The sequence below is a fragment of the Schistocerca cancellata genome, chromosome 5, assembly GCF_023864275.1.
Source record: "Schistocerca cancellata isolate TAMUIC-IGC-003103 chromosome 5, iqSchCanc2.1, whole genome shotgun sequence".
Lineage (NCBI taxonomy): Eukaryota > Metazoa > Arthropoda > Insecta > Orthoptera > Acrididae > Schistocerca > Schistocerca cancellata.
The window spans coordinates 422,323,657-422,346,075 of NC_064630.1; the positions used below are offsets into that span (position 1 = coordinate 422,323,657).

General features: G+C 38.7%; 1 protein-coding gene across 1 annotated transcript in view; it reads right to left on the reverse strand.

The window, feature by feature from the left end:
* LOC126187471 (importin-4-like) overlaps positions 1 to 22,419 on the reverse strand; it is a 132,444-nt gene that overhangs the window by 35,013 nt on the left and 75,012 nt on the right. Inside the window, exons 8-11 of the mRNA XM_049928569.1 lie at positions 20,843 to 21,104; positions 17,166 to 17,279; positions 9,780 to 10,015; positions 6,759 to 6,873 (exon numbers count right to left, since the gene is read on the reverse strand). Of these exons, the coding sequence (XP_049784526.1) occupies positions 6,759 to 6,873; positions 9,780 to 10,015; positions 17,166 to 17,279; positions 20,843 to 21,104 (727 nt within the window). The remainder of the gene's footprint in view (positions 1 to 6,758; positions 6,874 to 9,779; positions 10,016 to 17,165; positions 17,280 to 20,842; positions 21,105 to 22,419) is intronic.

The following is a 22,419-nucleotide window of genomic DNA, read 5'->3' on the forward strand; positions in this document are numbered from 1 at the left end:
GTCAACAGGCAAACCGATTTTACCAAACACATGCAAGGTGCAGTGAACAACACTCCCTGCTTAACGGGCATCGAGAATTAGTGACCACCATTAGAGCCCTCAGTTACATCTGTTCTTACACTGGTGAGACATTCTTAATCGGCAAGCTATTGACTAGTGCTGCCCTCGACATCCACTGATGGTGACTATTTATGATCTCCTTTCAGATCCCCATCGATGTGGATGGTCGTTCACCTTTGTCTAGACCCCAGGTCATGCTGACCAGTTGGCCAAGTCTGCTACCAGGATGGCAACTTTGGAGATGGGAGTACAATAACTGGACCTTTGGTCAACTCTATGCTGTCAGTTGTTGAAGGCTTGGAACATGGGTTGGTGTCCCCTCATTTCTCCTAATAAACTGTAGCAATAAAGGGGACTCCGACCATGTGGCAGTCTTCCCTTCATGCTTTTTTGCAGAGAAACTACCATTCTGTCAACTTCATATAGGCTACACTTTGCTGAACCATCACCACGTTCTACGATGTAAGGATCCAACCCACTGTCGGCATGGTGCCACTCGGACAGTGGTCCACATCCTACTGGGCTGCCCTAAGTTGGCCACCTTCTTACGAAACCTCAAATCAGCCACCACACTGCCTTTGGGGTTACCGGACAAAGCCAAAGTGGTTGATATGGTTTTGTGTTTCATCTGTGAACATGGTTTCTACTCCTCTGTGTAAGTCACATTGGCTTTTTGGCCGCTTGAGGGGTGCCCCTATTGGCTGCTCCTTTATATGGAGTCCATGGCTGCCCTTGTTTCAGAGTTCAACTTGCCTCCAACCCTTTCCACTCTTCTTCTTCTTCTTCTTCTTCTTCTTCTTCTTCTTCTTCATCATCATCATCATCATCATCATCATCATCATCATCATCATCATCATCATTTCTTTCTTTCCTCAGACGTTATATCTGGTCAAAAATGGAAAGTGACGCGGACCTTGATCAAGCGTGACTTCCTTTTAACTGTACGGTATATGTTATATTGCATTTAGGAACTTTCGGGTGATTGAACATGTATCAATAATTACGGATTTCTGTAGTTGTATATACAAGTTTGGATGTAGCTGTACTGCATTGATGTACTGGTGGATATTGTGTGGTATGACTACTGTAGTTGATAGTATAATTCGTATAATGTCAACTTTATCCTGATGCCACATGTCCTTGACTTCCTCAGCCAGTTGGATGTATTTTTCAATTTTTTCTCCTGTTTTCTTTTGTATATTTGTTGTATTGGGTGTGGATATTTCGATTAGTTTTGTTAATTTCTTCTTTTTATTGGTGAGTATGATGTCAGGTTTGTTATGTGGTGTTGTTTTATCTGTTATAATGGTTCTGTTCCAGTATAATTTGTATTCATCATTCTCCAGTACATTTTGTGGTGCATACTTGTATGTGGGAAAGTGTTGTTTTATAAGTTTATGTCGTAAGGCAAGCTGTTGATGTATTATTTTTGCTAGTTTGTCATGTCTTCTGGGGTATTCTGTATTTGCTAGTATTGTACACCAGCTTGTGATGTGATCTACTGTTTCTATTTGTTGTTTGCAAAGTCTGCATTTATTATTATTATTATTATTATTATTCTTTTAAACGTGACTGATTTACTCACTTGTCATTCTTTTTCCAGAGATTTTATTCACTTGTCCGCATTGCTAGTTTTTCTTGTGCTGAGGGGGTGGGGGGTAAGGAGACACCAACTGGATGCAAAGGATGGGTCTCCCAACATGTAACATGTCCCGGGGCTGTTGCTGAAGTAAGAGGTCCCAGTCAGCATTGTCAAGAGCCCATCTGGATAGATGGCCGGGTGAGTGATGCTGAGTGAATGACAAATGATCATTTCCTGTTTGGTCACACATGTCATCATGGACTCTCCAATGACCAAATAAGATTAATATGTCACATGAAATATGTGCAGGCACCAGAATTCATCAGGAAAATCGAACTCAGTGAGGAAAGTTTCAATAGCTTTACAGCAACCAATGGCCATAGTTCCACTTAACATATGATTGTGTGCACTGAAGTCGCCCAAAATGAGGAAATGGGGGAGAGGGGAGCTGATGAGACATCAGTGCAGACAATACAGTCAGACACTTTGCTACTGGGAGAGAGATACAAATTACAGATGGTAAAATCCATGGATGTCCTCACACAAACAGTCACAGCCTCCAATGCTGCATTGAGTGGCACGCGTTCACTGTAAACAGAGTCCAGAACAACTGTGAAAACTCCACCCGACACACTGCCATAATCAGCTCAATTTCTAAAATAGCCCCAATAGCTGTGGGGGTGGTCCACAATGCTGGGAACTAAGTGTCCTGGAGGACGAGGCAGAAAGCAGGGCAAATACATAAGAGACATAGTAGTACAGTGAGGCAATAGAAAGAACTGCTACAGTGCCACTGGAGTATCATGGTATCAGTTTCCTGTGGGGACATGAAGAGACCAAGACGGCAGGTCATACCCCCAGGATCGTCTTCTCCCACTGGTTGTGAGGATACAGCAAGCACCAATACACCCTGATCCTGAATTAGATCATATGGAGGGGGGGCGGGGGGATGCAGTGCCACAAGGAACTCCGTACCGGGTGCAGATGTGGAACATGCAGTTCTGGACAGCATGGGGACCATCACAACCTCCCCCATCTTGGCAGGCCTTTGTCTCCCTCTGCCCTGAAGGATTTCAATGTCTGAGGGGACTTGCCCGCTCTAGTTTCAGAATCAAAGAAGGAATGCAAAGCTCTACAACCAGTAACCTGTGCTCCTTCAGTTACTATCTGGTACACAGTTACAAATCAGCAGAATCCTGGGAAGAAAGAGTGATGAGGGACCCTTTCCTAGTGATAGACACCATAGGAGGGTGTTGCTTCTCCGGTTGAGGATCAATATCTCCAGAGGGTGGAGGCTGACACTCCCAAAGTGGGCATGGGAGAAACAGTACGAGTGCCTCCAAACAAGAGGGGAGCAGATGCGGTCAAGTGGCTCCGATAGCCTGATACGAAAGGCACAAAGGGCAAGGGTACCATCACTAGAGAGGTTGATGTCTTAGACACAGCAAACAGAGGTATGTGAAGGATGCAAACCATCCCATTTCTTGTTGGCTTCCTGATATGCAAGTCAGTCAAGAGTCTTTCATTCTTAAATTTTCTTTTCTTTTTGGAATACAGTGCAGTCCTGTGAACAGGGTGACTGGTGCTTTTGCAGTTTATGCAGATGGGAGGGTAGAGGCAGAGGGGATAGATGCATGAAAGGCGTGTTAATGTGCAACTGATGTCCACAACACGTACTGACACGGCTGGGGCTACAATGTAAAGGCACGTGCCCAAATCTCAGGCATATGAAACACCACATGGGAGGAGGAACATATGGTTTCACATTGCAGTGGTACATCATCATCATCTTTATCTTCTCAGGCAGAGAGTTGCATTCAAGAGCAAAGATGAAGGCACCAGTGTCAACCCTATTGTCTGGATCCCACTGGACATGCCAGATGAAATGCACACCCCATCATCCCAGATTGTGATGTAACTGGTCACTAGTCTGGAGGAGGTGGTCATGGTGGATACCTTGTACTGTATGTACATAGTCCTGTGAGGGAGGGGGGGGGGGGTGCACAATTGTTACAGGAATGTTACCTGGCTTGTCACAGGAAGCAGCACACACAACTGAGTGGGGAAGCCGTTTTAATCAGAATTTAACCATTTTCATTTTCCAAATCGCTGCTACTTCCCCATGCCTGTCCTTAAGGACTTCAACAAAGAATAATTGCTTTGTGGTCAAAAAGCAATCTCTTTAAGTCCTAGAGCAAAGTAAGTATTGTGGGGAATATTTCTCCATTTGTCTCTCAGTCGTAAGCTACTCTCACGGCATAGTCCGGGAAGTAAACATTGTGGTGTCTTCTCTCTTCACATTATAGTGCTCCTTTCTTTCAGAATGGACTGCTGGTGCATGCAGTCACCTGCAGAAGAAAGTTTGATCCACTTCATTTGAGAATCTTCCACCTTGGTGTCACCCACTTCAATGAGGCCTCTGGCCTCTCCCCAAGGGTGCCACCCAGCCACAAAAACTGCAACCTGGCCGGTAAAGCACTGCCTGGATTACCAGTGCCCCAGCCACAATCGTTACATACTACTTGCCATACATGAGAAGTTTCCAGCTGAAGCACCAATAATATGATCCCTGCATGGTTAGAGGTGTACCACCATGCAGATACTTAAGGAAACATACTATATTCACTTCCATAAAATAAACAGTCGTACCAACAATTCGTGTAGCACAACAAGTCTGTAATGAGAGTACAATGCTCCCAATTTTTCGGAGTACATGCTAATGAAACCTTGAACTGGAAGAAGAATATTACTGAGCTTCTCAAAAAATTAAGTTCAGCTGCTTTTGCTCTACATGTAATTGCAAATCTTGGAAACAAATGAATAAAACTCATGACATTTTGCATGTTTACACTCGGTAATGTATTGTGGAGTAATTTTCTGGGGTAACTGACGCTGTGGAAACTGCAGTAACAATGAGGGTTCACCCAAGGATGTCATGTAGATACCTCTTCAAAGAGTTGTGCGTTTTCACTGCACCATCACTATACATAATTACTAATGAAAGTCATCATAAATAACACATCAAAATTTGCGAACAGTGAGACTCATACCTACAATGCTAGAGTGAAAAATTACATTTATCATCCATTATTAAAGCTGACAGTGGCTCAAAAAGGAGTTCAACATGCAGTGACTAAAATCTTATTTGCCCAGTAAAATAAAATTGTCCGACAGGTAATAAGGCAAATTTTAAATCCAAATATCATTTCTTCTGGAAAAATATTAGTATTACATGGGTGAGTTTCTACTTCAAAGCTGTAAAAAAAGAGGAGGAGGAGAAGAAGAAGAAGATTTTAAGTATTGTTGCAAGGGTACGGCTAGAAAGTGTTCAGTAATGTTAACATTAAACATTTTCACGTATCCTGTAAACTGATACATTCCACATCATTATGATAAAAGAATCATTCAAATGATCCATGGCAAATGCACCAAACACATAACTATCACTATTAGAAACTGCAATCTACAAGAACACCACAAAATTGGTACTATTCCAAAACAATGGAAACTGCTGCAAACCAAATTCCTTTACAAAGCCAAAAGAACCTACCTTCATGGAGTAAAGACTGAATTGGAAGTAAAATTCAAACAAGAGACATTCAAATCATGAAATAAATGCACCTACCACTTCAGATAACTAGAAAATAAATATCAAAATAATTACATAAATAAAAGGACAGTCAACTCTGTGGGGAAAAAAATACCAATAACTTACATAAGACAGTTAAAATTAAACTAAATGTGCACCAGCCTCAAAACTTCTGCTTAGTACAACCAAATTATTGTACACCACCACCACCACCACCACCACCACCACCACCACCACCACCAAAATAAGATGGTCCAAAATCCATAAAGGAAATTCCTGTGGAAATGGAAAACATTTGGCAAACAAAGAAAATACTCAATCTCTGGGAAAACTACATTGATACAGCCACTACATAAGAAAGGAGAGAGAACTGGTAATTAAAGATGGATTAACCTCTACAAGTCACACAAAATTCTGTTTCAATGTCTTTGGGACAAGAACAAAAACATAAATGAAAAAGTGTCAAATATCTGATGTTAGGGACCTAACAGATCTTGTTCAGAACAAATTTTATTTCTGAAGCATTCTCAGACACCAAAACATTTATAAAAAGAAAGTATTGTGCCTTTGCTATGTTTTTAAAAATTCTATTACTCAGACTGTAAATGTATTTCAGATTCTGAACATACACGGTCTGGATTTAAGAAACCACTTCAACCACTAAAGAAACAGACTTATGAACGAGGACCTTTCAAACAAACAAATTTCTTTATTTGCAAGGTTTTTCCCCAATATTTTGTTGAAAACATTTAAGAGACTGGCCTAAAAAAGACTGTTGTGATATTTGTTACCACAAAATGGAAACAGCTTTTAGATTTTCACAATGTGTTTACAACAAAAGCCTCAAAAATACACTGCTGTTGAATCAGTGTCCTTGTGGCATTAAAAAAATCATTTTTAATATATATATATATATATATATATATATATATATATATATATATATATATATATATATAGAGAGAGAGAGAGAGAGAGAGAGAGAGAGAGAGAGAGAGAGAGAGAGGGAGGGGGGGGGATGAAAAGAAAATAAGGTATCAGCAAAAATTTGATGTTCAAAATGACCAAATAGTGAAATTCAGAAGCACCATATACTAACTTTTATTCACACGTTATGTTAAATTTTATGCGCATATCAAAAACTAGAGTCTAACAGTAACTAGAAAGTCTACCTAATTCCACAAAACTCTTTCTAATCAGGAACAGAGATTGAGATAGACCATTGCAATAAAGAATGACTGAAAAGCAGCAGGAATAACCACATGAAAGAAAAGTAATTTTTAGCAGAAAGTCACAACTGAACATTTGTCCAGCTACAAAAATCTAAGCCTGAATAGGAAAAAACCTTTTTTGAGAGAACAAAAATTATATACACACACACGAAGATGGGTAAAAAGATTCTGAAATGCTCTTTCTGTGTTCACTGTGTGGTCCAATACAGCCAAAACTAGGAGGAGAAAGAGAAGAAGAAGAAGAAGAAGAAGAAGAAGACGAAGACGTAATAATAGCAAAAATAATAACAACCACCTTGGAAATCATCATCTTCATCATCATCTCCCGACTCATTTTCAATGTCCTCCTCATCTGCTGTGTCACTTAAATCATATATTTGAAAATCATTTTCATCATCTTTGTATGTTGGCTGCAACAAAAAACATTTTTTTTATTAGCACTAGTCATGACTTAACAACACAATTATAAAAAGTAATTTTTTAACAAGCCATTACCCGCAAGGACAGTTTTTGACATCAGCTGACAGCACAAATGCTTACAGCTCTCTCATAAGTAGAGACCGTATTATATGCATCATAAAAACCTTGAAATATGCACGCAAGTATGAATGAAAAATTCTTTAAAAATGCATAAAAAGTGTTGAAATAAGCAAGATCAAATAATAAAAAAGCATGGTAGTTAGTGAGTGCATTATATGTTAAAGTTGAACCTATGCAATTCAACTATGAGGATGAGTTCCACCCACGTGAAAAATCTGTACATTTAGAATGCTGATGATATTTTCTGAATACATTCTGGTACAGGTTAGCAAGGGGACCTTTCTTGGATTGTTTTCTGAAAATTTGCAAAATCGGGATGCATACTGTATTTCAACAATTGCTCCTTCTTTGATATTATTGTTGGTAACAAACGAATGTGATGCAAGTGAGCTACAGTGAAACAACTGATATGTACAGGACCAACTTGAAGACATATCGCACGCAGAGGGGCAAGCTCAAAAACTCCGTAACATATTATTTAAGAAACAACATACACTCATGAATTTTTTGAACAGCATTGACTTTTAATTATTACTATTGGACCAAAGAATCATTTACAATTTATTTTACATTTTTCTGCAATTGTAAACAAATGACCAAGTACTGTTCCAAAGGTTTGGTAGTAAGATTGTGCCTTCAATCACCTAAAACATATTTATAAGCAGAAAAGGACCGTTCTACATCAACTGAGGTAACTGGGCAGTATTTGAATTTGCGTGTCATGTCGGCACTTATTGTTTCTGGTAAAAGTTCACCCCTCGTATTAAGAAAAATATTGATTTGGCACGAGAGTTCAAAGCCTGGGTTATTGCATAAAATGTTTTCAAACTTTTCTTTATGTTTTCTTGGGAATACCTCCAGCAATGAGGAGTACACTAGAATAATTTTATTCATTAACTGAACAGACTCATTCAACACCAAACCTTGAATCTCAAGCTTTTTAATACTTGCTGTGATTAGCACTGATTTCTTCCATATACCTGCAATGTCTTTTTTTAATACCAGAATCAAAAGCTTCCTTGCACTGGCAAACTGCCAAAGCTACTGCACTATCAAAGTCATTTACTACCCCTCTAATGGCCTCAAGATGTTCATTGTAAAAAACACAGCTTCGACCTATGTATCCTGAGTTACCACTGATTTGGGAGGTAAAGGCACATTTGGTAGTTTTTCTTTGTAGGTCTTACCACGAGCAGGAGCCTTTGGAAACACTTTCTTTATGGATGAAATCAGTTTATTTACATTCACAAACGTGGAATGTACTTTTCCAGCAAAGCAATGTACCCCATGAGCAAAGCATGTCACATGACTCAAATTTTGATAACATACTCTAAGGGCTTTTCCTGCTTTGATCACATAGGGAGCAGCATCTGAAATAAACACAAACACCCTTTCATGTGGAGAAGATTTAGGAAATATTTTTCTAATAGCCTCATTCACAAATCTGTCAATCTTAGAATGATTTACTTGTTCAAGTTCTTCACAGGCCACTAAATAGGAAGAAGGCTCTTCTTTTAAAGCACCAACAAATTTGCAATGTAACAGCCACAAGTGTGTGTAGTTTCATCAACTAAACTCTAGATAATGCTGTCCTCTAGTTCATTGCGTATTTCTTCCTGAACATTTAAGTAAAATGTCAGCATGTAATTTTTACGTAATATTTTGATTTAAGCAATATTTGCGCAGGAAGCCTTCAAGGATAAGGTTTGTAAGTTTGTGAAGGAATATTGCTTGCAATGGATGCTTCCATGTTCAACCGACTTTTTTGGTTACCTTGTTGTCAGAAGTTGTCGTCATGGTCCTTTCTTCTGCATTCATCGGGCTCGTCTATTTGAAACTTTTGTTTGCATGAAACTTTTTCTCGCGAACTTGACAATATAAAACAATTCCCTCGTATGTAAATGTTCCAGGATGGTCAGCAATCCACGAAATGACGTTTCTTTTTTCTTACAGCATCGTGCAGAAGACTTTATACACATTACACGTCATAAACGCAATAAACTGTATACAACTAAATAGAAAGCTAAACAAACAATGGACATGCAACTAAAAGATTGCATAGTTTAATTTGATTGTTGCCAATGTGTACAGTATGACAGTGGAGAGGATTAACTGAGGGGCACAGGCATGGAGCAGACTGACTGACTGCTGTTCCTGTTCCTCTTCTATAATGATTTTGCTAGACAGTGGCTTCTCAATTATCGATTGCACACAATTCTAGGTCGCAATCAATCTGCGAGACATTGAAACTATATCGAGCTCTAGACGGTCCGTCTCAATTTTTAAAATATTTTAAACATAGAGCAAAAATATACATCACTAGTTTTCTGCTAAAATATGCAATAACAGGTAAAAAGGAGCAAAATATGCAAATGAATATGCAAATGCATAAAATCTGGTCTCTGCTCATGACTATGCACTTTTACTGAACATCATGTGCCAAATTTAGTTCCATCTACCATAGTATTAAACACTAAGATGATTACAAATTAAAGCTACATGCATTTGATTTTGTGATTTTTCTTTACAACTTTTGATACTGAAGTTAAGAACTATAAACACACACACACACACACACACACACACACACACACACACACAACAAAGTTCTTAATAAGTGAATACAGAGGTTAACAACTGAGCAAGGCATTTCATTAACTGCAAAGTTGAGAAGTCTGTACTAGCATATGTCCCCTGCAGAAAGTGCCTCATCAGCTAATATCTCTAAGTTAACATCAAAACTAAAGGTAAGGTAATACAAAGAATATTTTCTTACCACAAGTCCATCAGTGCTCTTTATGGATTCCATCATAATCTCTACAATAGTAGGCAACACAGAATGCATTTCTTCTTTCATAATTGATGCAAGAGAGGCAAACAGACCAAATGCTGCTTTTCTTAAATCAGGTTCATCTTTATGTTGAACAAATTTCAAACCTAGTTGTATGCTTTCTTCTGCTAGTGGCAAAAAGTTTTCTGCTCCCACAGCTCGTGCCATTGTACCTAACGTATCTACAGGAAAACACACTATACAATAAAATCTGAAAAAACACAAATCCCTGTACCTGTACTTGTGCACATAAAAATCTAATATCACAAATTTACACATTATGCTACAGGAAAATTATGTTGGGACTGGTCCCAACCTGTTGACAGAATTTAGCACGGAATGAAGGAGTCTGCAAGGGTAGCCTGGGAAGTTTCGCACCTATGATATTTTTCTTCAACTATTTTTCAACATAATCTCCTTGTAAGTCTATACAACTCTCCCAGCAATGCTCCATTTCTACAATCAGTCCAAATAATAATAGTGTCTTTCTCTGCAAAATAGTTTTTTTTTTTACAACAGTGATGGCCTCTTCATTTGACAAAAATTTCTGCCCTTCGAACTCAACTCAACTTTTAGCCGAGTGAAAAAAAAACTTCATAATGTCAAGTGCCGAGGCTTAACATGCTGCGGAGTGAGCAATCTTGGCACCGGGCATGCCGTCAGCTTTAATGTTCGTCACCCAAGCTGGCATGGCCACATTAAAACACAACTGCCCAAAATAATGGCACTGAGTTGCAGTAAAGTGTGTCAAATATTTCTTAATTTGCATAGGTGTATTGTTTTTCAGAAACAAAAATCTAATGACAGCTCGATACTCTATTTCGAGCATTTTCACAAGAACGATCACTGACTCACTAAAACCACTATATAACAACTATGCATCCAAAATGGTTGAAATTTTTGACAAGTGCCTTATTAGGTACATTCAAATTCCCCAAGTTTTGTTGAGAAGGCCTACTAATCTTCATGCTGAGGTCTGAAACTTCTCAAACTACCCTCGGACATGAAACAAAACCTCATATGGTAGTTTTTTAATGTTCCGTGGCAGCATGAGGGAGAGGATTCAAAATAACAGTGAAAGAATTTGCCTAAAGTAACAACAATATACACTAATTTGATTATGTAATGCTAAAAAATCTAAATACATAATGCTGAAATGTTCCTCTCTTTACCTTGTGAAATGAAGAAGTGAGGAAACCGAATAATTTGAAAGCTCTCTTATTTCCATAACTATTTAGCAATACAATACAGTAAATAATAATTTAATGTTAAACATAGTGTAACTAATAATCATTATAATATCGAAAAGAGGTTAGTGCAACATCTAACATTAGGCCTGCCATAACTGTAGTCAGTAGCATTACTACCTTCAGCTAATAAGTTGTGGTGTTCAAAAATATGTCTCTATATTTGAGCTGTATGTTATTGAACTGACAATATTTGACATGTGTTACATGTCTTGAGGATCATCAAACTAACTGCAACGACAGTGGCCAAGTAGAATTCACTATTGTTCAGATTGATATCTGCCTGTTCGTTCAATTTATCATTGATTTTAGTTTTCCTCGGACATACATTACTTTTCCTTCTAATAAACTCATCTGCAGAAATGTATGTTGACAAAGTATTGAAAGACCAAAGTTGAAACAATGGCTCTGGACTAGATGATATTCCCTTATAATTACCGAGATCCTTGGGAAAGTGAACCACGACAATTACTCCATCGGTGTACAAGAAATCGGAGACAGGTGACATACCCTCGACGTTGACCTCCATCTGTCCAATGGCCAGCTTCACACATCTGCCGACATCAAACTCACCAACAAGCAACAGTACCTTCATTATGACAGCTGCCACCCATTCCATGTCAAACGGTCCCTTCCCTACAGCCTAGGTCTTCGTGGCAAATGAATCTGCTTTAGTCCTGAATCCCTGAACCATTACACCAACAACCTGAAAACAGCTTTTGCATCCCGCAACTACCCTCCCGACCTGGTACAGAAGCAAATAACCACAGCCACTTCCTCATCCCCCCCAAACCCAGAACCTCCCACAGAAGAATCCCAAAAGTGCCCCACTTGTGACAGGATACTTTCCGGGACTGCATCAGACTGAATGTGGCTCTCCAGCAGGGATACAACTTCCTCAAATCCTGCCCTGAAATGAGATCTATCCTTCACGAAATCCTCCCCACTCCACCAAGAGTGTCTTTCTGCCGTCCACCTAACCTTTGTAACCTCTTGGTTCATCCCTATGAAATCCCCAAACCACCTTCCCTACCCTCTGGCTCCAACCCTTGTAACCACACCTGGTGTAAAACCTGTCCCATGCACCCTCCCACCACCACCTACTCCAGTCCTGTAACCCAGAAGGTGTACACGATCAAAGACAGAGCCATGTGTGACAGCACCCACGTGATTTACCAACTGACCTGCCTATACTGTGAACCTTTATGTGGCACTGACCAGCAACAAACTGTCCATTCGCATGAACGGACACAGGCAGACAGTGTTTGTTGGTAATGAGGATCACCCTGTGGCTAAACACGCCTTGGTGCGCGGGCAGCACATCTTGGCACAGTTACACCGTCCGGGTTATCTGGATACTTCCCACTAACACCAACCTATCAGAACTCCAGAGATGGGAACTTGCCCTTCAATATATCCTCTCTTCCCGTTACCCACCAGGCCTCAACCTCCGCTAATTTCAAGTTGTCGCCGCTCATACCTCACCTGTCATTCAAGAACATCTTTGCCTCTGTACTTCCGCCTCGACTGACATCTCTGCCCAAACTCTTTGCCTTTACATATGTCTGCTTGTGTCTGTTATGTGTGGATGGATATGTGTGTGTGTGTTCATGCGTGTACGCGCGCGCATGCCTGTCCCTTTTCTCCCCCGAGGTAAGTGTTTCCACTCCCGGGATTGGAATGACTCCTTACCCTCTCCCTTAAAACCCATATCCTTACGTCTTTTCCTCTTTCCTGATGAAGCAACCATGGACTGCAAAAGCTTCAATTTTGTGTGTGTGTGTGTGTGTGTGTGTGTGTGTGTGTGTGTGTGTGTGTGTGTGTGTGTGTGTGTGTGTCTCTCTCTATCAACCCTCTCGTGCTTTGTCTTACCAGTCTCCCACCACCTCCCAAAGTCGCAATGTTCCAATTTCCAGCCACAGGGGAGCATCCCCCTCGTAACCTACCACCCAACACTGGAGCAACTGAATTACATTCTCCGCCAGGGTTTCAACTACCTCATCATGCCCTGAAATGAGAAGTGTATTGCCCACTCCTCCCACAATGGTACTAATTCAAATGGCTCTGAGCACTATGGGACTTAACATCTGAGGTCATCAGTCCCCTAGACTTAGAACTACTTAAATCTAACTAATCTAAGGACAGCACACACATCCACGGCCGAGGCAGGATTCGAACCTGCGACCATAGCAGCAGCGCGGTTCCAGACTGAAGCGTCTAGAACCGCTCTGCCACAATGGCCGGCAATTTGAAGTATTATTGCACACGCACAAACGCAACTGCAGTCTCAGGCAACTGAGGCCACACTGCAAGCAGCGCACTGGTGCATGTTGGGAGTGGCGACTGGTTGGGGTAAGGAGAAGGCTGAGGCAGGGAGGGACAGGGATAGCAGTGTTGGACAGAGATGTACTATTGGGAGCACACACAGATTAGGTGGAAAGAGTGTGGGCACCGATGTGCACTCGGGATGTTAGATTGAAGGTGCAAAGTTGTGGGGGGAGAGATTGCTGAAAAGGAGAGAAGTAAAAAGACTGGGTGCAATGGAATACTGAATTAAATAGGCAAAATCAGAATTTATATTGTATGCTACCAACACTTGTTAACTATACACATTTGTACTCCCACTCAAAGTGCATCTGAAAAGAGTTCTACACACTTCCAGCAAGAACTGTCCTAGTTACTCTTATTACACTCACCTCACAACTAGTGTGGAAATTTCGTAACTGCAATGTTGAACAAAACTTGCACAGAAAATGTGCAATAACAGTCCACAGACAAGTGTAATACATCGTCACCATCACTGATGAAGGTTCAATTTTATATGTTCCCTTTAACACATTCACGCACCACTGTGCCAGAGTGCTTGTATTATTGTCCTAATGTAGGCATAGAGGCCAAAATTGCCATCCACAAAGAAACTATAAAAAAACGGGTGCCTAGATTTGGTTTGTACATTATTGGCATTATGATCTTTGTGGAAAGAGTGGTTGTGATTAGATGCCTATAAATTTTCAATGCAGTCAATCAACTGTACCACTGCAAACTTTCAGTTACTTTGAGCAAACTGGGCAACATCTCACTTGTGCCAAAAACACAACAGAAAACAATGCAACGATCATTATTTCTGAAGGAGTGTTACCTCTCCTCCTCAGATTTGTAACCCCTCCCCCTTTTCTCTATTCTAACACACTCATTTCCACTGTTGCTAGAATATCAAGGTTGTTTACCCGTGTAACAGTAGGGATGACCAATGAAAATGATTAAGACAATTTCACAGCAGTTGAGGATGCAAAGCAAACATACTCTGTCAGTAAGAACTTTCTTAAAAGAAAACCGCACTACTTCAGTCAGTAGCCCTTACAATGTCTATAAAAATGTTTTCTTAATAGCTTTCTCTGATTATGTATTTCAGCTTTATTGTGGGCTTCACAAAGTAAAATGATCAGAAAGTCATCCCAAACATTCACAATGTATCAGCTATTGAATGTGTGAACTACACAACACACTGTAGCTATTCAACTGTTTGATGTCATTTACCACACATAATGCAAACTTTGACTAAAATGATATGTCTGTTACAGCACACAACTAAATCTTTAGATAATTTTTTTATGTTTCAAATCTTATTGTGTAAATTTTATTGCTTTATTTATCACATGTATAAAACACTGCAGGAAGAAAGGCATTTTTTGACAATCACTGTAAGATTCTTGCATATACTAACACACAAATTAAAACACAGCTCATCATGTAAAATGTCACCAAAACACAATACCACATTGCTCAACTTTTCATTTTGCCCCACAACTGCACAAATACATGCAGACATTTCAGACAGTTGTTGATTTGTTAAGTACAAGATTATTATGAATTACTGAAGCAATTTTATAAATTCACTGTAGCTACATTGATAAGATTTGATATGTAAGACACCAGCAACTAAGAGGCTTGTTAATTTAGTGAGATCCACTGCAGGTGTACCAATTATTTATTCAAACCATGACTAGTTTTGCAACTTATATGTTCATCTTCATGTGTATGAAATTACAGTATTTGATAACAAACAACATGCGTTCGGGCCAGTCAGTGTAATAGTTACAAATCACTGCATGCTGACAGGCACTTTATGCTGCCACGCATTCATGGTTGGCGTTCATATTGTGCAGCTGCCTGATGGCTGATGGTTTCCACCAATATGTAGCGATTTGGAGCTGTTACACTGAGTGGCCCGACCACACATTGTGTGTTACCAAATACAATAATGTGATACACCTGAAGAGGGAAATCTCTAAACTGGTCATGTTTTGAACATATAATTAGTACAATTGAAATGGATCTCTCTAAATTAATTTACATTGACACATAACAAAACTCTAAACTCATCCAGAGAAACAAGATGTTTTGTATTGTTGTAGCCACACATCAAATTTCTGCCACCAACAGGAGTGAGCAGTTATGCAGCACAGCGACAGGTGCCAAGAAAGTATATGTTGTGGTTGAAATGCACCCTTATCAGACTGCTGTAACAGGGCACCAACACTGCAGAACGAAATTCAACAAAGATTCACTAACTGCCAACTCCATTTGGCAATGGTACCTGCAGTTTAATGCTTCAGGATGCTTCTGTATGGGGAAATCAACAGGCTAGTTTGCAGTGAGTGAGGAAATGATTATATGATTATATGCGGGCGAGTTTTGCACGTTGCCCACAGAAGTCAACGAACAGAGGAAGTAGAGATATTAACATACCACAATCAACCATTTGGAAGCTCTTAAGGAAACAACTGAAGCTGAAGCCTTACCACTTGCACTTGCTACAACTCAACCCCAAATTACCAAGTCAGATATTTGAATTTTAGCCATAGTTTAAACAGCTTATGGATGAGGAGGGTTTTGTGAGCAACTTATCTTTAGTGACAAAGCAACAATTTCTATGAATGGCAAATGAACGGGCACAATTTGCCAATGTTGGGGTAGAATCCCCACACAATCATGGAACAAATTGGGGACTCATCAAAAGTTACTGTGCAATATCTCGTTTTAAAGTTTATAGACCCCTTTTCATTTGCAAGAAGACAGTTACAAGACATGTGCGTCTGGACATGCTGGAACATTGGCTCATGCTACAGCTGGATACTAACAGTGTGGACTTCATAAACTAACAGTATGTTGCTCCATCCAATTTTCATCACTATGATAATGAATTCTTAAACAGGTAATCAAGGAAAGTTTGGTTCGGTGGTGTTGAGGTTTATGATCATCAATTCATGTCATGGCCTCCACATTCTCCAAATCTAACCCCCACGTGATTTTTTAAAGTGGGGTTCCGTGAAAAATATGGTGTTTACCACTTCCTCTAGTGACAAATCTACCAGAACTGTAAATTTGTGTCAGGAGTGCTTTTGAACATACTATAGGGACATGCTGTGTCAAACGTGGGAAGAACTTTATCATCAACTTGATATCGGCACAATCAGTAGGCAGGCAAATACTGATCATTTTTTTGTCAAAAAACTGAGTTTTACTATGTATGTGCAAGGCCCTGCAACAATGTTAAATAATATAGCTACAGCAAATCAGATTCCTTCAGTCATTTTTAATAACCTTGTACATATACCCGTTTGACAGCTGTTAACAGAAATGGACCATGTGTCTCAAGACATCCTTTCATTGAGAAAGATATCTTTGCTCACTTTAAAGTAGCGTATGGAAGTAGATATCTGTTTGAGAATGACAGCTGCCAGCCATCACCAGTATCATTTCTCTACAGGTCTTACTGCATTTTGATGCAGTCCTCTGAGGCTGCCACCTTCTTATAGGTAACAGCACTGTCCACAAACAGCCTCATGGAGCTTCTAACAAGTTATGAGATTTCATTCTTTTGTAGTCACCCAGAATTTTTAACCTTGTTTGACTGGCACAGCACTTTCAGTATTTTCATTTAAATACTTGAAAGTTAATCATACCCATGGTAACAGCTGGTGCAGTACATCACATACACCAACCGGCCAAAATCCAAGAAAGTTAGTTATGTGGTATTGTTTCTTCTATGATGAAAATTGTTTCTACTATGAAGATTACATACCCAGTGCTTGAACCTGGCATGAAATTTCTTCCTTTATTTCATCAGTCAAATAAAGTCTTAAGCATTCTGTTATTTTGGGAAAATATGGGATCATTCCCTCCTTGGCAGCATTTGCTAGTAAACAAATAAAACAAAAAATATATAGATATATGTTGCAAAAATGAATTATGAAAACAGCAAAAACAGTCACTAATTCTACAGTGAGCAATTTGTGTGTGGATTACTTTTTTCACAGAAATTTGGGAACCAAGAGAAATGCAGACCTAGAGAAAGTATCAATGTATCCATACACAATTTTTTTCCTGTAATCCTTCTCTGAACATCAATGCTTAAGCCGTTGGCACACAGGACAACGTAGCTAACACTGATATGGTTCTCTGAGTTTTGTGAAGTCACTTCCAGCTATTTCATATTAAAGAGCTATTCCATCAAGTGGAAAAAATAAGTTCTGCAATATTTCAGAGACATGTCAGTAGAACAATCAGAAAGCAAGAATGCCATCTACATCACAAGCAGAAAGCTTGAGGTCTGCAGACGGCAAGACACCATATTGCAGCACTCTTCTTTTTCAGTGGAAGACCATATTAGGTGGGTTTTATACTATACCTTACAGCCCATGAATGTATGTTATTTCTGCACCAGCACATTTAATGTCTCTAGAATGACCTGGTATTGGTATGATTTGCTGTAAGAAAACTATAGGAAACATAATACCGATGGTTAAAGAATTTTTGTGTTAGAACTCGTGTTATCAGAGTAAGCCATTTTAAGGCAAGGGCTTATCAAATAATCACTAAAAACATGTTGCTCTTGTTAGGATTTGTTACAATTAAATGTAAATTAATACCACGTCACTGAGTGAAGCCTACAGAAGACTAAGCTAAAATCTGAAGTGTCTAATTATGCAGCTATACCATAGTGTAATGGTAGAGGTACCATGTTTTAGTGCAGAGATTTGGTGGGAATAAGGTTGAAGTCCTGTTTTATCTCGTTTTTTCCCCTTCACCTTTTCCTAAAGGCTGTGTGACTTTCTAACAAAATAGACAATTTCTGTTTAGCTTAATGTTATGTAAATGAAAGTTGCACGAATTTCTTATTTCCACAATGTTCATTTGCACCCGATTTTGCGCCAACATATTTATAATTTTCCCACGATTTATGCATTGCAAAAAAAATGACATTGGCATAGTATTGGCCATCCAACAGTGTTAAATATTATGTGGTTAAGTTTCTTGACACCAGGGCACTTAACTCAGCAAATCTGAACAGGTAAACATGTATAAGTTGGAACAATTTGTGTTTTATTTCCTGCTGCTGCCAAGCTCTACTTGGCATTGTGGCTGATGGGAATGAAGATATGACCAATCACAACCATTTCCAAACTGTCTCTACTGCGCAAATGAATTTTATTGATTATTGTGATCATCTTGACACCTTTGTCGAACCATATTTAGTGTGTTTCAGTGTCTAGCCACTAGACTAGTTGATATCATCATTCACTTTGTGTTTTTAGTTTAAACACAGTGCCAGTTACGTACTCTTTCATGCTGAGAAAACCATGTTTCAAGAATTTAATCTTGTTGTCAAGTGCAATATTTATGTGTGAGTTTTTGTGATGTCACAAACAAAATGAGTGAGAGTTCACGTGTATGGTTTTCTACAGAACTGAGGAGGCAAAGTACACGATAACTTGCAAAAAAGATTACTACAGTGCAAGAGAGCCAGACTAACACATTAAAATGCCACACAAAATACTTGTGTACATATTTGCACTTGACAATGACAAAAAAAAATCCTCTAAATGCATCGTGCTAAGATGGAAAAATACATAACTAGTAAGTTTTTCATTATTTAATGAATGCAGGTTTTTAAAAACATTGACTACGATGTATGAAATCAAGTCAAACATTCCTACTTCCCAAACAGTTATCAGTTTCATTTACATAAGCAATTTTTATTAGATAATAAACCTCTACTAAGTAATAAACAAGTCCCTGACAAGGTTTTTGGTGCCTGTTCACACAGCATGCATGAAGTGTGAAAATGCAATGGGGTATCCTATACGTAACTTTTACATCTTAAAACGTTATTTCACACATTTTACACCATATTTTTTAAGTCCCTTACAAAGTAAAAGGGGGTTTCACTATATAAAAAATTAATATAGCAACCAGTTGCATACGAAAAATTTAATTTCTTTACTGGTTCAAGGCACTTAAAGCCCTCAGCATGTTTATGGCTAATAAGAACTTTTAGTCCTTCAAAGTCAGGACTATGGAATTTTGCTGTATGCATCTTACTGCTGACATTCGCGATAATGCAATAGGTATAATTTTCTGAAGAAGTTACCTAAGTGTCCAAAACCAGTAAGGAAATTACATTTCTTTTATGTAACTGGTCACTTATTTTGTTATATGCAACAGCAGATGTTGAGGATGGACAAAATACTAAACAAATTTAAGTATTTGACAAGGGTAGACTCAGCATCATTACAAATTCCCATAGCTTTGGGAGATATCTCTCTAAACAAAATGCATCACATCAGAAAGATGACTAAGTAGAAAAGCTTAAACTATTTACGCACATTCACTCTTATGGGTAGAGGTAAAGTGTATATGTCCAAGACAGTACCATCTCATTATGCTATTGCATCTGTCCAATACTTTTAACAGCTATTCAGCAAATTAAGCGACGACAGCTCTGAAGGTGGCTGCCCTAGCACACATAGTACAAATACAGATTAATGGTACCCACTGACGTGACATTTAATCGCAAAAGGTAAGGAAAAGATAACTTCATAGTAATTCACATCACACAATAAACCAATTTATTACATCACTTTAACAATATTTTTCTTCATTTGATTAAATCTGTTTTTAAAACATGTTAAACACATTTACAGCTTAAGGTGTCATTAGTATACTGTGTAATTATTGAGCATGTAAAAAAAATTAAGTATTTAATTGATGAAGTGTGACATCTTGATGTTGTCATCAGATGAGTATGACATGTCAAAGTCTTGGACTCATTTTCTATCACGTTACAATTCTACCACTACTGCTGAAAAAAAATTAATATACATCAAAGACACAATGTACAAATAGTTCACGGTAGGAAAATTAAATCACAAAATATGCGAGTGCAGAATCTGTAGCTAATTCTAGATACTATCAGACTGCAAGATTACTTAATGTAAATGAAGTCATTTGCTGTCTAACAAAATTGGAAGACCTCCTTAATGATATAAATATCTTACACCACACAAAGCCTACAGATTATATTAGTATATGAACAGGAAATTAAGCACATGCTGTTGTAAGTGTGAGATACTAGCACTCTAGAAAGGAACTGCAATCTTATCATTAAGGTCATGCACTATGAGAGGGCCTTGTCTTACAAATGTAACATGCACTAATATTTGTACAAGTGGTAAGTGTCATGCTGACAAAGTCTACCAGCAGCTGTGCATCAGCTTATTTCAAATGTGGTTTTATGTTTAAGTATTACAAAATGTAGGATTGGAGAAAGCAATGTTCAGATGTTATCAAGGATGAAGTTCCTATCCATATACTACGAAGTAAATTACTAGCTCTTGGCTTTGTGTAAACATTGTAACATCAACACTCATTTCTATATTTCATAAATTGCTAATGAGTAAAACTATCTGTTGACAATACCTGCTGCACTGAAAGCACTTAGCACTAGCTCATGTGCATGAGGTAGGTTCGTATTTGCCATTGTTGCAAACAATCTTTCCATTAGTGTGGGAAGGTAAGGTAGTATTTCTTGCTCCAAATTTTCACAAAACATTTCTAATGCATAGAAAGTCCTATCTAGACCTGGTGGTTCTTTCCCACTTTGCTGCAACTGCACACACAATTGGCCTAAGTGCTCAAACAAAACAGGCAGCAAATCTGATGCATATTGGCTTATATCAGGCTGAAATAAAAACACATACATATTAGTAATTCCTGAATATTTAATACAATTGGATAGCTAAATTATCTACTTATCAGTGGTAGGAGGAGAGAAAAACAGTTATTATAATGTGCAAGCTTTTGCAGCCAGTGGCTCCTTATTCTGGCAGAGAAGTTATAGGGATAGAGAGAGTGATGAAGGAAAAGTACTGAAATGGTACAGTAAATGGGAAGTATTACAGAAAAGTCACCCACAATCCTGTGTCCATGAAGACCTACCAGATGGGATGAGAAGAAAACACTTCTCTCAGACATGGATGTCAGATCAAACCCCTTTCAGCAGTCTAATTTCCAAACTATTTCTTCTTCCCACCCCATCTGGTAAGGCTCTCTCGACCTGGGGCCCTGAGCAAGATTCCATAAGGCTGTGGTGTGCTCATGTTACGATAACCCCTGAGGCTAAAAGAATAGCTGTATTAAGTAATGGAATTTGTATAGGATTAAAAGGTTGAATTCTTGTTGGGGGTCATAGTATTCCTAATTCACACCATTTTCTTAACCTTACTAGTGTTTTTCTCCGCTCCTCTTCCTTTCTCTTTAACCCTTCTGCCACGAGAAAGGGTCACTGGCTCTGAGAGCTTGGCGTTATAACTTTTACCAGTGTTTTCTGTTGCTGCCACTTTGTGAGTAGAGTTTTTGTATATACAATTACATTACACACACATACTGGGATATTTAAGTATGTTTTTGATGACATTCATAGAATCCAGAATAGCAACTAAGGCAGGTGTAGCACACTTTCTGCACAGATGGGAGGGGGGGGGGGTGGTTGTGCTGCTAATTTGCATCCACCAGTTCACCCAATCTGATAGCTCGTGCACCAGCACACACTTCATTCAACAGTTAACTGCATTCAATTATCATGATGTATTTCCTTTAAATACTGTCTATGTTTAGTGTTTCGTCTTGTGAATGATATCAATCTCTTTTGTTATCAAATGAAGTTTTACATTGTTTACATTAAGCAACCACAGTGATCCAATACATCCGAAGCATTTCCAACCTTTAAAAATGTTGGATCTAAATGGTATCAGAAACAGATCATTTAATGGGTTACTAACAACTGATTTTCTTTCACTGTGCAATCTGATACAATATCATAATTTCTGTGTCTTATTGAAATACGACTTACAAAGAAAACTGCATTATTACAAGGACAAACATGACTACTTAAGCTATTACTATTTTTAATGCACTTGCAGATAGTCAAAGTCTTATGTACCAGTAATTAATGTTTCCATACTTCACTGTAAGAAATCCATTCACCATCTTTGCTG